Source organism: Ranitomeya variabilis, chromosome 1, assembly GCF_051348905.1.
Source record: "Ranitomeya variabilis isolate aRanVar5 chromosome 1, aRanVar5.hap1, whole genome shotgun sequence".
Taxonomy (NCBI): Eukaryota; Metazoa; Chordata; class Amphibia; order Anura; family Dendrobatidae; genus Ranitomeya; species Ranitomeya variabilis.
In genome coordinates, this window is record NC_135232.1 from 1,092,765,284 (window position 1) to 1,092,782,030 (window position 16,747).

The 16,747-nt window shown below is 44.0% G+C and overlaps 1 protein-coding gene across 4 annotated transcripts in view; it reads right to left on the minus strand.

Annotated features, from left to right (window-relative positions):
* Window positions 1-12,480: 12,480 nt before the first annotated feature.
* LOC143788907 (ADP-ribosyl cyclase/cyclic ADP-ribose hydrolase 2-like) overlaps window positions 12,481-16,747 on the minus strand; it is a 75,028-nt gene continuing 70,761 nt past the window's right edge. For 2 of the 4 annotated variants that reach the window (XM_077278945.1, XM_077278969.1), the window contains one exon: window positions 12,481-12,670. In XM_077278945.1, the coding sequence (XP_077135060.1) occupies window positions 12,529-12,670 (142 nt within the window). In that variant the 3' untranslated portion in view covers window positions 12,481-12,528. Of the gene's footprint in view, window positions 12,698-16,747 lie in introns of all 4 variants that reach the window. The other 2 variants (XM_077278897.1, XM_077278937.1) reach the window with 1 other exon arrangement.

Consider the following 16,747-nt stretch of genomic DNA (forward strand, 5'->3'; position numbering starts at 1 on the left):
ACACAGGGACCGAAGGAAACAGCGGAGGAAACAGAGGGAATGGCAAGGAACTACTGAGACGAGGGAGAAGATGGGAATACTACAGAGACACGGAGGCTGACGAGACAATATGGAGACACACAGGCTGACGGGAGCAAGGGAATGGTAAAGGAGCCGGGCAGGTACCGCAGAGAAACAGGAACTGAAGGAACAAAGCAGGAACACAGGAAAATCAGGCTGGTACTGCAGAGGAAGGAGGAGTCCCAAGGTCAGAAAGCTAGGAACGCACAGAGACCACAGGTGACCAGAAGCACTTGTAAACACAAATGATCATCAGGAACAGAGGAGCAGCAGGAAGCAGCTTATATACCAGCGTGAGAGCTACTTCCGGGTTACAGTCCTCCAGGATGACGGAGAGGACAGGAAGGAGTGCCAACAGAGGAATCAGATGTGCGCACGCGCAGAGCTGAATGCGCCGCGCACGCACACCCGGCGAGCTGCAGAAGCCGGGGGTGAGCGCTGCATGACACATTCTCCAGCATAGTAGATCCCATGGACAGGGATTTTCTTTAAGGGGTTATTCCCATCTCAGTGATAAAATGGGAGTATACATTCCTCATCTCCGACTGGGTGTGTATGTACAGTAATATTCTCCCCTAAATGCAGTGATCCATTGGGGCATTCAGTTTGTAGGGCATTTGACGTGGTAGTCAGACTCCCTAGCACCGCTATGGCCCTGATCTGTACATGGACAATATAGAACTGGGTATGTGTAAATGCCATAGACACAATAAATAGAGTGCACAAGACCAGTTATTTCACTGGCGCCATCAGAGTCACAGTATTTTCCTGAATTCACTGCTGCTGACTGACTGACATTGGATGATGAATGATCACATATCCTACTACTTTGTTAATTTAAATGTGCAGGAATGAATCATGACCCCTGTATATGTCATGTTTGGTTACACAGCCTTGAGGGCAAATTCTAACTTTTTCTATAATTGTGGAAATCCTTTAAAGGAAAATACCTAATCCTTATTGTCTCTTTGAAGGCTTAGAAATGGAGGTTTGTGATGTCATCATCACCAAAGTCAGCGTTGCCCATTTTTAACCCAATAATGACCAAGCCTTATAAATTTAGGCGCTTGGTCCTGGGCTTTAATCCCATGCCATTGTAAATTTACATCTCGGGATTAAAGATCCTACAATCTATCACGTGGATAGGGGATCATTTTTTAACTTGAAATCACCTCTTTAGTTAAAGAAGCGCTCTTCCCATCAAAGCTTTTAGACGTAATCCATTTCCACCCAAAACAGTCCTCACATATTACACCCACATCATCATGTACTATCCCATCACACATGGTACTATGGATGATCATTACTCTCATGGACTGTATCACCTTGGGCTTTCTCGTATTCTTTACCAGTTTAGAGCATCGGTCATGATCGTATAATCCGTCCGGAGGATTAGTATTCTGTGTGCACATAGGAACAGACATTACTTCCACTCTACATGCAACGAATACCAACTACCCTGCCATTCATTAGGTAGGGTGAGAAATTATGCCGACCCGTCACAATGAATTCCAAGAGATAAAGCTAAAGAATTACATATATATACCTAAAACATATATTATATTTCTTCAATGTTTAATTTGCCAGAACAGATATTTTTACTTCAAGCATTTTTTTTCATGGATTTTCTTAACAAATATCCTCTTGGCGATAGCACTGAATAAGGAATAAGGGATTAATAAGGATCAATGGCAATGTGCTGAGGTATGTGGTAGATACTACTCGTACCACTGCTATACTGTGCACCACATCCAATATAACACAGCATGGACACATCTATGAAGTGATGACAAACATGGGAGTTATATGAGCAGTAGTGTGGCAAAACACAACCTCATCAGCAGTGCTGGACCGGCTTGGCAGAAGCCCAACAGTAACATTGATTCTTGGGACCCACTGTTCAGCTACATGCAAAAATAACCTGACCCCCCCAGTACACAAATTTACTTTTGCTTCTGTGTAATAATAATTTGGCTAGCTTGCTTAATGAATGATTAGATTTTATCTTTTTCTGCAAATTGTGAATCAAATGTAATGGCACGATTCTCATTAGCACTCCTTCACAGGGGCCTACCGGAGGATTTTCCTGTTCGCCTGTGGGCCAGTCCGAGCCTGCTCACCAGTACGACTCTGCTCACATTGGGGATATGGATTCCAATGGCACCTGTCAGATCCCATTGATTTGTATTGAAAGGTCTGTTGTTATTTCTGAACATACAGTATGATTATTATTATTATTATTGCTGTCAAGCATAATGGAACTGCTCATGGTTCCCTGATATTCTCCATTGGCAGAGTGTATCCCTGGTTATACTTTATGTGGTAATAGAATGTAAAGTTCTGCCTATAAATTCACATAATCTTACTGCAAAAAGATGCCCGCTCACCAGAATATCAAGGAATCACCTGCTACATTACAAAACTAAAGAAGAAAATAACCGGGTGCCTCTAGTAGTCACCTACAATCCAAATCTGGAGGCGCTAAGGGGAGCTGCACGGAAATTACAACCTTTACTGCAAAAAGATGCCCGCTTACAATCCATTTTTCCAGACCCCCCCACTACTGTGTTTTAGGCAGCCCCCAAATCTAAGAAGCATCATTGTCAGAAGCTCCCTGTCCTCTCCAACAGCTGCAGGAACCTTTCCCTGCAATCAGAAAAAATGTAAAACCTGTCCATTTATAATGACCACGGACAAGATAAAGATCCCCAATTCACACCAGGACTACAAGATACCAGGTACATTCAGCTGCGTCACTTCTAATGTGGTGTACCTAATTATTTGTACTAAATGTCCAACTGGGGGTCTGTATGTGGGGGAGACAGGGCAGAAACTGAGAACAAGGATGAACTCTCATCGCCATACAATAAAAGAAAAAAGAATGGATATACCTGTGGCAATACATTTCTGTCTCCCAAATCATAGCATTATGGACATGAAATTACTTGTATTGAAAAGTAACTTCAAAACTCAGAGAGAGAAGAGTCTGGGAGTATAAACTGATGACGACCTTTGACACTCTAAATGCAGGAATGAATGTGTCACACGGATTTATGTCTTTTTACATCAACTAATGAACTTGCCCCTCAGACCATGTGGGGTCATCACAACAGAACGAGACCCTAATCACAGGACAATAAAACAATCCTTATCTAAGAATTGGCCCAATATTTATGGACGTAACTGTTTATCACCCATGGTAATTCTGCTTCATGTCACCTAGCTTATCCATGCTTTTTTTTCCCCTCTTTTTTTTTTTTTTTCTCTATACTATGTTGTGCATAAATATGTGATTCTTCAGAATTTGTTTTAGTCTTTGCCTGATGAAGAGACGTATGTAGTCTCGAAAGCTTGCAATTTGTTACCATCTTTTCAGTTAGCCATTAAAAGGTATCAACCACTGAGGACTCTCAATTCTAAATATTTTTCTATCTACTGGCTAACACGGTACCAAGATATATTTCTTTCCTGTAACATAATCTCAGCAGAATTTGTAATAACATCATGCCTATTATTTTCAAATATGTCTTAGATTAAAAAATTATATTTAGCATTGCAACATCCCCGGGTCCAACGTCAGTTCGCCACCGCTGCTCCAATCTCAGTGTATTGGCTGCAGTGTTGATGCCACAACTACAATACACATCACGACTGCAGCCAGTCTTTTCATGGTGTGACTAGGATAAGAGATGTGTGCACATACACTGACCCTCAGGCTAGGAGTCCCTGGCTATCCCTGTCCCAGGATTACCCCTGAAGGTGGAGATGCCTGGTCTTCATTCTTTCCTATGCTCCTAAGTAGCACTAGTCTGCACAGTGTATGGGGAAATACAAAACAAGGCAGACAGGGCAAAAATGGAAGCACAATCACACAACAATCTCTCAGGGAGATACACAGAGGAATATAAAGTGTACAGTCCGAGAGACAGCAAAGTAATATAAAGACAGCCAGGCCTGCCACTAGGAATTTCAGGGCCCCATACTGGCAGCATTTTCGGGGCTCCCTTGAGACTCCACCCCAAGCTCCGCCTCCACCCCTTGAACCTTCCACAGTCCCACCGCCCAGTCTTGGAAAAACTTCTGCACCACGTCTTCATCAATCACTCATGAATAGTTCCCATCGAACACCAGTTCACATATTTAGCCAGCAGCTTTTGTTTTGGCCAAAGATTTTTTAAACCGCCACCACGACAAGGTAGACTCTTTTGGCCGGGCTCTACTCTAGTCTAAACTATTAAACATTTGTTAAAATATCCAATATTCTTTTTAGTTATATTTTTATTTTTCTTTAAGGGAATTAGTCACATACATTGTTTTCATAGTGACCGAATAATACCACATACAAGAGACAAATACCACCCCAACATGTCCAGACCACATATTACCACCACATAATACCACATACAGTACAAGGAACAAATACAGCCCCACATTGGCCGGACTACATATTACTATCATGCAGTAACCGAATAAAACCACATGCAAGGAACAAATACTGCCACACCATGACCAGACCACATATTACCACCACATAGTGACCGAATACTACAATACTGATCATCAATAGAAAAAATACAATACTATGTGCCATAATACACAGGAGCTCTATATATGGTGTCAGTGTATAGGTAATGCAGTGATCACCAGTGACATTATACACATGAGCTCTGTATACAGTGTACAAGTAATACATGGTTCACCAGGGACATTATACACAGGAGCTCTGTATATAGTGTCAGTGTACAGGTAATACAGTGATCACCTGTACCATTATACACAGGAGCTCTCTATACAGTGTCCGTGTACAGGTAAAACACTGACTTACCAGTGACGTTTCTATTTGAAGTCCTTCATCTTTCTTTTCTTCTTCATCCAGAGCAGACCACCACCACTTCTTCCAACCAGGACTCGTCTCTGCAGAAAATAACACATAGTTACCTAGAGCACAGCTTTAAGAGCACATTCCCCACTTTTTACCTTTCTTCTAAACTACACAGCTGAATACCGACGTGCACCCACCATTAATACATAATTAGTTATTATGCAACCACCATTCCAAATATAAATTATAATTCACCACTATGCCCCCACTAACTATAAATAGCCACTTTCCCCACCTAATAAATATATAAATTAATTAGCCTCTGTGCTCTTTCCCCCAATTCAATACCAGTCACTGCATCCTCAATGACCCCCACTATGTACCTCCCACACCCCATTCATTATATTTACACTCCCCTTCTGCACCAATTCATTATGTCATGTCTTCTTTCTCTCCCACCCCACCCTCTAATTCATTATCAACTTCTCTCCCCCACATTCAATACATCATTTACTCTCCCTCACCCTCACTTTATCATTATTTGCTCCCCCACCCCAATTCATCATCATTTGTTGTCCCGCACCCTCAATTCATCATTTACTGTCCCCATCCACCCATCTCAATACATCATTTTACTCCCCCACCCTCAGAATTTGTCATTATTTCCTGTCCCAACTGTCAATTCATCACGTGCAGCCCCCTCCCTCACTCACATCATTTGCAGTCCCCCTTCCCCAATCGCTTTGCCATTTGCAGACCGCCTCACTTCATAATTTGCAGTCCCCCCACTCACTTCATCATTTGCATTCCCCCTCTCTCCATCATTTGCAGTGTCCCTCCCCCACAAATGTCAGAATGTGCAGTCCCCTTCCCCAATTACTTCATCATTTGCAGTCCCCCTCCCCCACTCTCTTCATCATTTGCAGTCCCCCTCACTACATCATGTGCAGTCCCCCTCCCCCCTCACTTCATCATGTGCAGTCCGACCAACCCCATTCACTTCATCATGTGCAGTCCCCCTCCCCCACTCACTTCATGTGCAGTCCCCCTCCCCCACTCACTTCATGTGCAGCCCCCCTCCCCACTCACTTCATCATGTGCAGTCCCCCTCCCCCACTCACTTCATCATGTGCAGTCCTCCTCCCCCACTCACTTCATCATTTGCAGTCCCCCTCACTTAATCATGTGTAGTCCTCCTCCCCCACTGACTTCATGTGCAGTCCCCTCCCCCACTCACTTCATCATTTGCAGTCCTCCCCTCAATCACTTCATCATGTGAAGTCCCCTTCCCCATAACATCATCATGTGCAGTCCCCCTCCCCCACTTACTTCATCATGTGTAGTCCTCCTCCCCCACTGACTTCATGTGCAGTCCCCTCCCCCACTCATTTCATCATTTGCAGTCCCCCTCCCCTCAATCTCTTCATCATTTTCAGTCCCCCTCCCCACTACTTCATCATGTTCAGTCCCCTCCCCATAACTTCATCATGTGCAGTCCCCCTCCCCACAACTTCATCATGTGCAGGTGCCCCTCCCCACAACTTCATCATGTGCAGTCCCCCTCCCCACAATTTCATCATGTGCAGTCCCCCTCCCACAATTTCATCATGTGCAGTCTCCCTCCCCACAACTTCACCATGTGCAGTCCCCCTCCCCACAACTTCATCATGTGCAGTCCCCCTCCCCACAATTTCATCATGTGTAGTTTCCCTTCCCACTATTTCATCATGTGCAGTCCCCCTCCCCACAGCTTCTTCATGTGCAGTGCCCCTCCATCACTTGCAGAAGTTGCAGCCTCCCTTCACCTCCTCCCCTCACCCGTTTAATTAATTTTATACAGAAAAGAAAAAAAAAGTTTTTCATACATACCTCACTGATGATCCCCAGCAGGTGCAGCTCTGCTTCTGGTGTCCTCATACATGTCGGCATGTACGCAATTACATCATCGCGTATGCGCCGTCACCTGATCGTAAGTCCACAGGGCAGAGGGAGCGGAAGCTGCGCAGCCATCAAGGTTAGACGGCCATGGAGCTCCGAGAAAGCTCCCAGGCCCCAGGGCTGATGTGTGCACCGCAGCGCACAACGCGTTAGTGCACAATGGGGCCCAGTGAGCAGAAGCACAAGAGCGGGGCCTGGCGTGCCCTGCTCTGTCATGCTGCTCACTGGCCCCATACAGCAGTAAGGGCAGTAATGTCCTGATGGTGGCCCTGAAGACAGCGTGGGCAAAAGTAAAGGTTTAACCAAACACCGCCCCCAACAACTTTAGAAATAACTACAAATTACCTGATCTGTGGAGCCAGCTTAAATAGGGAAAGAGCAGAAACGAGACTGGTTCTCCCGCAGCATGTGTTCACAAGCAATTAACAAGATAGGTCCAACAAAGATTTAACTCTTACTAACCCTCCTAGAAGCTGCAACTCTAAAAGTTGATGCCTGAGTCACTCTGTGCTGACCATAGTAATCTATGGAGTCACAAGGAGGAGTGATGTAGATGGCATGAGCCACTGAGCTCATTCATTGTGAGCAGCGGTGATGTGCATTGTCTTGTCACCGCTGCAGCCAGTAAACAAACACTGGAGCAGCGGCAGACAGCTGACGATGGACCTGGGGAGGATGAGAACTGTGTTTCTTGTTTTAGAAGGAGGCAATCTGTTGGGTGCATATGTTTTGATAGTGGAACACCTTTAACTTGGCCATACACATCAGATACCTCTCTCAAAACTATTCCTCCAATGTGCATGCATTCGCATTGAGGAGCGGGTAGTAAGCCTATGCCCGCAGTAACTTGACTTCTTTCAGATCTACCATGAACAACCCTTCTTTTTCCTGATAATTGCCATTGGGAGAGAAGGTTCTTTCTGATTACTTCTTTTCTTATCTCAATGCAAATTATAACATCAAGGAGGATGAGTAGGTTATACACTGAATGTCAGCAAGGAGAGATGGGGAAAGCATTCAAGTTATTAGAGAGGGCAGCCTACTTAAGCTGTAGATAGGAAGGAAAGCACACAATGCTTCTTGAGCTATAGAAGGGAAAATAAAAGAAGGCCAAAAAAATGTGGATATGATGATTGCTTACTGAAATGTAGTGCAACTTTGTAAACTATAATGTAATATAAAAATCAATTTGTTCCATGGCAGAGGTGTTCATGAAGCGATGGCCAGGGGACCACCACGGTGCAGGAAGACTACTGTACACAAGATGAGGTGCAAACAACAAAGGGTAGATTTATTGGAAGGCAAGGAATGAAGTGGATGAGGAAGATGCAAACAGGGGTATGCAATGGCAAAAGATAATTTACAAGAGTTATATTCTTTAGCTTGTCCTTAAAATAGCACGGTGCTCCAATCTGTTACAGACTCAATATATGTCACACAAGTAAATGCAAACAATAAACTTATGCTACTCTACGTATAACCTCCCTGGCCTTTACTAAGCAGGCCTCACGGCTGCCGACTTCTGACTATTGAGGCCTACAGTAGGCCCTGACATGTGCACAAAACAGGAACAAACTCACGGTGATGTTGGGGACTCAGATCCAGTCCCGGGGGGCCCCTAAAAGTCTAGTACGGTGGTTCGCATGGCTTTCTGTCAGCTCCGTGAAATATGGTCTTCTTACTTCTGGATCTGGGAGGTGCTCCTGGAAACTAAATCCCTTTCTCGGTATCTTCGTGGCTCCTCGAACTAACACAGGACAGCCACCCTCGCTACACCCGGGAAAGTCTGTCAAATCTCACAAGTCCACTCTGTTACAGGCTGGGGGTCCTCTCTTGCAGCTATCAGCACAAAGTTCTCTCTGCAGCAGCCTCAGCTCACACACGCTTTTCAGGCTCCACCCCTGTCATCTGCACAGTCCAGTTCATTCACAGTCTATTGCAGGGGAGAAGCAGAACATTCCATCCTGCCAGACAAGGGGGTGCAGTCTCTTAAAGTAACAGAGTGTTCCTTACTGTCCATATCAGCACCACCCTCCTACATTCATTGCTTTTAATTATTTGCCATAGTCTTATCTGAAGTATTGGCCCAAACCTGAATGTACAAATGAGGACAAATTGACTATAATGATTCAAAGTATTGTCTCCTGAGTAAAACAGAGCCCAGTTGATGAGAGCTGGAGAACATTGCTGAAAAGGTGACAGTTCCAACCACATAATACATTTATGGTACATTTTATTACTTTGCCATAGATATATTTCATATGAAAGCCCCCTTAAGCTTCTTTCTTTGAGGGTTTTCAGAAAGTGTTTCTCGATAGTTACAGGTAACATGAATAACCCAACCTTTAAAGCAAATTGAGCATTGATAGACATGAATGTGAGTCTCGTTGAGTCTTGCCTGAACCTGATGACTAATGACTGGAAATGAAAACAAAGACCCAAACAAAGTGATTTTTTTTATGGGAGGTTGAATAAAAATGGTCTGAAAGGGTACTTTTGGAAAAAGTTCAAAAGGTAAAACGAACTCGTCTGCAGCTGTATTGATTTAATAGAATATCGATCAATGCTCCTCTTTAGTCGGATGGTAATTTTGTATTAATTTAGAAAGAAATTTCTATTTACTCCTATTTACTCCTAGCTATTAGTGATGAGCGAATATACTCATTACTCGAGATTTCTCGAGCATGCTCGGGTGTCATTAGAGTATTTTTTAGTGCTCGGAAATTTAGTTTTTCTTGCTGCAGCTGAATGATTTACATCTGTTAGCCAGCATAAGTACATGTGGGGGTTGCCTGGTTGCTAGGGAATCCCCACATGTACTTAAGCTGGGTAACAGATGTAAATCATTCAGCTGCGGCAATAAAAACTAAATTTCCCAGCACTAAAAAATACTCGGAGGACATCCGAGCATGCTCGGGAAATCTCGAGTAACGAGTATATTCGCTCATCACTACTAGCTATCAGTCATAGACAATGGGTAATAATACAACCCCTGGCAAAAATTATGGAATCACTGGCCTTGTAGGATGTTCATTCAGTTATTTAATTTTGTAGAAAAAAAGCAGATCACAGACATGGCACAAAACTAAAATCATTTCAAATGACAACTTTCTGGCTGTAAGAAACACTAAAAGAAATCAAGAGCAAAACATGTGGTAGTCAGTAATTGTTACTATTTTCAACCAAGCATAGGGGAAAAATTATGGAATCACTCAATTCTGAGGAAAAAATTATGGAATCACCCTGTAAATTTTCATACCCAAAAATAACACCTGCATCAAATTAGATCTGCTCATTAGTCTGCATCTAAAAAGGAGTGATCACACCTTGGAGAGCTGTTGCACCAAGTGGACTGACATGAATTATGGCTCCAACACGAGAGATGTCAATTGAAGCAAAGGAGAGGATTATCAAACTCTTAAAAGAAGGTAAATCATCACGCAATGTTGCAAAAGATGTTGGTTATTCACAGTCAGCTGTGTCTAAAATCTGTACCAAATACTAACAACATGGGAAGGTTGTTAAAGGCAAACATACTGGTAGACCAAGGAAGACATCAAAGCGTCAAGACCGGAAACTTAAAGCAATATGTTTCCAAAACAGAAAATACACAACAAAACAAATGAGGAACGAATGGGTGGAAAGTGGAGTCAACGTCTGTGACCGAACCATAAGAAACCGCCTAAAGGAAATGGGATTTACATACAGAAAAGCTAAACAAAAGCCATCATTAACACCGAAACAGAAAAAAAACAAGGTTACAATGGGCTAAGGAAAAGCAATCGTGGACTGTGAATGACTGGATGAAAGTCATTTTCAGTGATGAATTGCGAATCTGAATTGGGCAAGGTGATGATGCTGGAACTTTTGTTTGGTGCCGTTCCAATGAGATTTATAAAGATGACTGCCTGAAGAGAACATGCAAATTTCCAGTCATTGATGATATGGGGCTGCATGTCAACTAAAGGCACTGGGGAGATGGCTGTCATTACAGCTTCAATAAATGCACAAGTTTATGTTGATATTTTGGACACTTTTCTTATCCCATCAATTGAAAGGATGCTTGGGGATGATGAAATCATTTTTCAAGATGATAATGCATCCTGCCATAGAGCAACAACTGTGAAAACATTCCTTGAAAAAAGACACATAAGGTCAATGTCATGGCCTGCAAATAGTCCGGATCTCAATCCAATTGAAAATCTTTGGTGGAAGTTGAAGAAAATGGTCCATGACAAGGCTCCAACCTGCGATGGTGATCTGGCAACAGCAATCAGAGAAAGTTGGAGCCAGATTGATGAAGAGTCCTGTGTGACACTCATTAAGTCCATGCCTCAGAGACTGCAAGCTGTTATAAAAGCCAGAGGTGGTGCAACAAAATACTAGTGATGTTTTGGAGTGTTTTTTTGTTTGTTTGTTTTTCATGATTCCATAATTTTTTCCTCAGAATTGAGTGATTCCTTAATTTTTCCCCTATGATTGGTTAAAAAAAGTAACCATTACTGACTACCACATTTTTGTTCTTGATTTCTTTTAGTGTTTCTTAAAGCCAGAAAGTTGCCATTTGAAATGACTAGTTTTGTGCCATGTCTGTGATCTGCTTTTTTTCTACAAAATTAAACAACTGAATGAACATCCTCCGAGGCCGGTGATTCCATAATTTTTGCAAGGGGTTGTAGAAGGAGATGGACGGCTTTCCTGCACTGCTGTCAATATCCCACAAAGGATAACGCAGAATTAATAAAATAAAAACTTTATTCTGTTCTGTGGATCTGCGCGTTTGAGATACCCTATTTTTCAGATTATAAGACGCACTTTTTTCCCCACAAATTTGGAGGAAAAAATGGGGGTGCGTCTTATAATGCGGATATACCTTATTGGCGTGCCGCTGCGGGTGTCCCGGAGGCGGTGCTGCTCTGTGTCCCGGTGGCGGTGCTGCTCTGTGTCCTGGTGGCGGTGCTGCGCTGTGTCCTCTGTGGCGGTGCGGTGCAGCGCTGTGTCCCCGATGCTGCGGGGGGCTCTGCCGACATTTTGTGAAAGGCAAGAGCCCCCCCGCAAGTTCTTCCATGGTTTCCTGTGTGGCGGTGGACTCCGGGAAAATGGCCGCCGGGAGGCGGCGCATGTGCAGATCGAGAGCTCGGCACTGAGATCTCGGGAGCTGAGATCTCAGCGCTGAGATCTCATCTCCCGAGATCTCGATCTGCGCTTGCACCGCCTCCTGGTGGCCATTTTCCTGGAGTCCACCGCCGCACAGGAAACCATGGAAGAACTTGTGGGGACACAACGCAGCACCGTCACCGGGACACCCGCAGTGGCGTGCCGCACTTTAGAACACCCACTCATCCCAGCCTGCGGCAACGCTCCACTCTGGCCTCCTCCACCAGCAAACCTGGGACTCCCGCTTCACTGCAGCCACCACCCCCGGTAAGCAATAAGACGCATGGATTATAAGAAGCACCACCATTTTATTAAAAAAAAAAGTTTTTTTCCTATTTTTCTTATGAAAATTTGGGGTGCGTTTTATAATCTGGAGCGTCTTATAATCCAAAAAATACAGTAAATAAAGGCGCACCGTCATATCAAACACTATTACCAATACTGCCAAAAAGTTATTTTTTATACTCTTATTTTTTTGGCACCACTTATAGAATATTATATAGTCAGAAAAACAGAATTTATCAGGGAGTGTAAATATCTTATTTATTTAATTAACGGCTGTTTCCATAATTAATACAAAGAGAAAACCAAACAGACATCATTGTCATCCATGATGGTGTAAATCCACTTCCACTATTGGGACTACAAGCTGGGTGACCAGGAAAATCCACGCACTGCAGGATCCGGACAGGTCTGCCAGGGAGATGGATACAGGAAAATCTGTCATTATATAGAGTATATTGTGCTGGTAAAATCAATCAGTACGATGTGCAGACAACTTATAAAAGCTAAAACCGAAAATCACAGAGGTGGAGGAATCTGTAATAACCTCCATTGTCACCAGCTGTAGCAAGCTGTGACATACCTGCTGCCAGTCATAATTAGGCCGGCGTCACACTCAGCGTAAGACAATACGGTCCATTTTTACGGCCGTAATACGGAGAAATGTTCCCAAAATAGTGATCCGTAGTCAGGGTGTGTCAGCGTATTTTGCGCATGTCATCCTCCGTATGTAATCCGTATGGCATCCGTACTGCGAGATTTTCTCGCAGGCTTGCAAAACCGACATCTAATGGATTTATGTGCTCAAATGTTCGGTAAAACATATATACAGTATATATATATATATATATATAATAATAATAATAATAATAATTTTATTTATATAGCGCCAACATATTCCTCAGCGCTTTACAACTTATAGAGGGGACTTATACGGACAACAGACATTACAGCATAACAGAAATCACAGTTCAAACCAGATACCAGGAGGAATGAGGGCCCTGCTGCTCGCAAGCTTACAATCTATGAGGAAAAGGGGAGACACAAGAGGTGGATGGTAACAATTGCTTTAGTTATTTGGACCAGCCATAGTGTAAGGCTCGGGTGTTCATGTAAAGCTGCATGAACCAGTTAACTGCCTAAGTATGTAACAGTACAGACACAGAGGCTATTAACTGCATAAAGTGTATGAGAACATGATGGAGGAACGTAATTATGTTGTTGTTTTTTATTAATAGGCCACACAGGGATAATTAGGTTAATGCGTTGAGGCGGTAGGCCAATCTGAACAAATGAGTTTTTAGTGCACGCTTAAAACTGTGGGGATTGGGGATTAATTGTATTAACCTAGGTAGTGCATTCCAAAGAATCGGCGCCGCACGTGTAAAGTCTTGGAGACGGGAGTGGGAGGTTCTGATTATTGAGGATGCTAACCTGAGGTCATTAGCAGAGCGGAGGGCACGGGTAGGTTGGTAGACTGAGACCAGAGAGGAGATGTAGGGTGGTGCTGAGCCATGGAGTGCTTTGTGGATGAGGGTAGTAGTTTTGTACTGGATTCTGGATTGGATGGGTAGCCAGTGTAATGACTGGCACAAGGTAGAGGCATCGGTGTAACGGTTGGCGAGGAATATGATCCTGGCAGCAGCATTCAGGACAGATTGGAGCGGGGAGAGTCTGGTAAAAGGTAGGCCAATTAGTAGAGAGTTACAATAGTCCAGACGAGAATGAATAAGTGAGACAGTAAGAGTTTTTGCAGAGTCGAAAGTAAGAAAAGGGCGAATTCTGGAAATGTTTTTGAGATGCAGATAAGAAGAGCGAGCCAGTGATCGGATGTGGGGGGTGAATGAAAGCTCGGAATCAAGGATGACTCCAAGGCAGCGGGCATGTTGCTTTGGAGTAATGGTGGAACCGCACACAGAGATGGCAATGTCGGGCAAAGGTAGGTTTGTAGAGGGAGAGAACACGAGGAGTTCAGTTTTTGACAGGTTCAGTTTCAGATAGAGGGAGGACATGATGTTAGAGACAGCGGTAAGACAATCACTGGTGTTTTCTAAAAAGGTCGGCGTGATAACAGGAGAAGAGGTATATAATTGGGTGTCGTCAGCATAGAGATGGTACTGGAAACCAAATCTACTGATTGTTTGTCCAATAGGGGCAGTATACAAAGAGAAGAGGAGGGGGCCTAGGACTGATCCTTGAGGAACCCCAACAGTAAGGGGAAGGTGAGAGGAGGAGGAACCAGCAAAACAAACAGTGAAGGATCGGCCAGAGAGATAGGAGGAGAACCAAGAGAGAACGGTGTCCTTGAGGCCGATGGAGCGGAGCATAGTGAGGAGGAGCTGATGATCCACAGTGTCGAATGCTGCGGAGAGATCCAAGAGAATTAGCATGGAATAGTGACCATTAGATTTAGCTGTTAGTAGGTCATTAGAGACTTTAGTGAGGGCAGTTTCAGTAGAGTGTAAAGAGCGGAAGCCAGATTGAAGAGGGTCGAGAAGAGAATTATCTGAGAGATAGCGGGTAAGACGGGAGTGGACCAGGCGTTCCAGGAGTTTAGAGATGAAGGGAAGATTAGAGACAGGTCTATAATTAGCGGCACAATTTTGATCGAGGGAGGGCTTTTTAAGTAGTGGATGTATGATGGCATGCTTAAATGAGGAGGGAAAAATACCGGAAGTGAGGGAAAGGTTGAATATTTTTGTTAGGTGAGAGGTGACAGCCGGGGAAAGGGACTGGAGGAGATGCGACGGAATGGGGTCGCTGGTGCAAGTGGTCGGGCGAGAAGATGCAAGGAGCCTGCTTACTTCTTCTTCTGTAACTGGTTCAAAGTCAGAGAGTGAACTAGATGCAGTGGGGGAGGGAGGACAGTGCTTGGTATGAAGAGATTGGGAAATGATTTCCTGTCGAATGTGGTCAATTTTTTCTTTGAAGTAATTGGCCAGATCGTCAGCGTGGAGATCTGTGGTTGGGGCCTGCTCTCTTGGGTTGAGTAGGGACCGGAAAGTGTCAAAGAGACGTTTAGGGTTATTGGACAGCGAGGTGATGAGGGTGTTGAAATAGGTTTGTTTGGAGAGGTGAAGGGCAGAGTTGTATGTTTTTAACATGAACTTATAATGGATGAAATCTTCGGGCAGATTAGATTTTCTCCACAGACGTTCGGCGCACCTGGAGCACCGCTGCAGGAAACGTGTTTGCAGCGTGTGCCACGGTTGTCGCCGTCTGTGCCGAGTTGTTCTATGTATAGGAGGTGCAGCTTCTTCCAGGGCACTTTGCAGGGTTTCATTGTAATGCTTCAGAGCAGAATCAGGACAAGAGATGGAGGAGATTGGGGCCAATGAAGACTGCATTGAGACACATATATATATATAGTCTGTATTTATATTTCATTCAGCGCGATATCTGTGAAAAGCCGGTAATTCAATTGCCGGCTTCTCATTTCTCCTGCACAAACCCGACATGATATGAGACATGGTTTACATACAGTAAACCATCTCATATCCCCTTTTTTTTTGCATATTCCACATTACTAATGTTAGTAGTGTGTATGTGCAAAATTTGGGCGCTGTAGCTGCTAAAATAAAGGGTTAAATCGTGGAAAAAATTGGCGTGGGCTCCTGCGCAATTTTCTCCGCCAGAGTGGTAAAGCCAGTGACTGAGGGCAGATATTAATAGCCAGGAGAGGGTCCATGGTTATTGGCCCCCCCGTGGCTAAAAACATCTGCCCCCAGCCACCCCAGAAAAGGCACATCTGGAAGATGCGCCTATTCTGGCACTTGGCCACTCTCTTCCCACTCCCGTGTAGGGGTGGGATATAGGGTAATGAAGGGTTAATGCCACCTTGCTATTGTAAGGTGACCTTAAGCCAGATTAATAATGGAGAGGTGTCAATTATGACACCTATCCATTATTAATCCAATTGTCTGAAAGGGTTAAAAAACACACACACATTATTAAAAATTATTTTAATGAAATAAACACACAGGTTGTTTTAGTATTTTATTGTTCTCTCAATCCACCTGAAGACCCTCGCTTGGCAAAATAATAAACCAACAATATACATACCTTCTGTTGATCTGTCACGTCCAACGAGGTAATCCATCTGAAGGGGTTAATTATTTTACAGCCAGGAGCTGCGCTAAACCACTCGCTCGTGGTTGTAATCCCCGGGTAATGAAAGGAAATCTGAGTGATCTGTACTTACATTGAGTTGCGGTGAGGCGCCCTCTAGTGGATGTTCTCATGAACTGCAGCCTTGAAAAAGTTCCCACGCTCGAGTTCATATGAGGACATCCACCAGAGGGCGCATCACCGCAACTCAATGTAAGTACAGATCACTCAGCTTTCGGGGGTTACAGGCACGAGCGAGTGCTTTAGCGCAGCTCCTGCCTGTAAATTGAGTTAACCCCTTCAGATGGATTACCTCGTGGGACGTGACAGTTCATCTGAGGGTATGTATATTGTGGGTTTATTATTTTGCCAAGCGAGGGT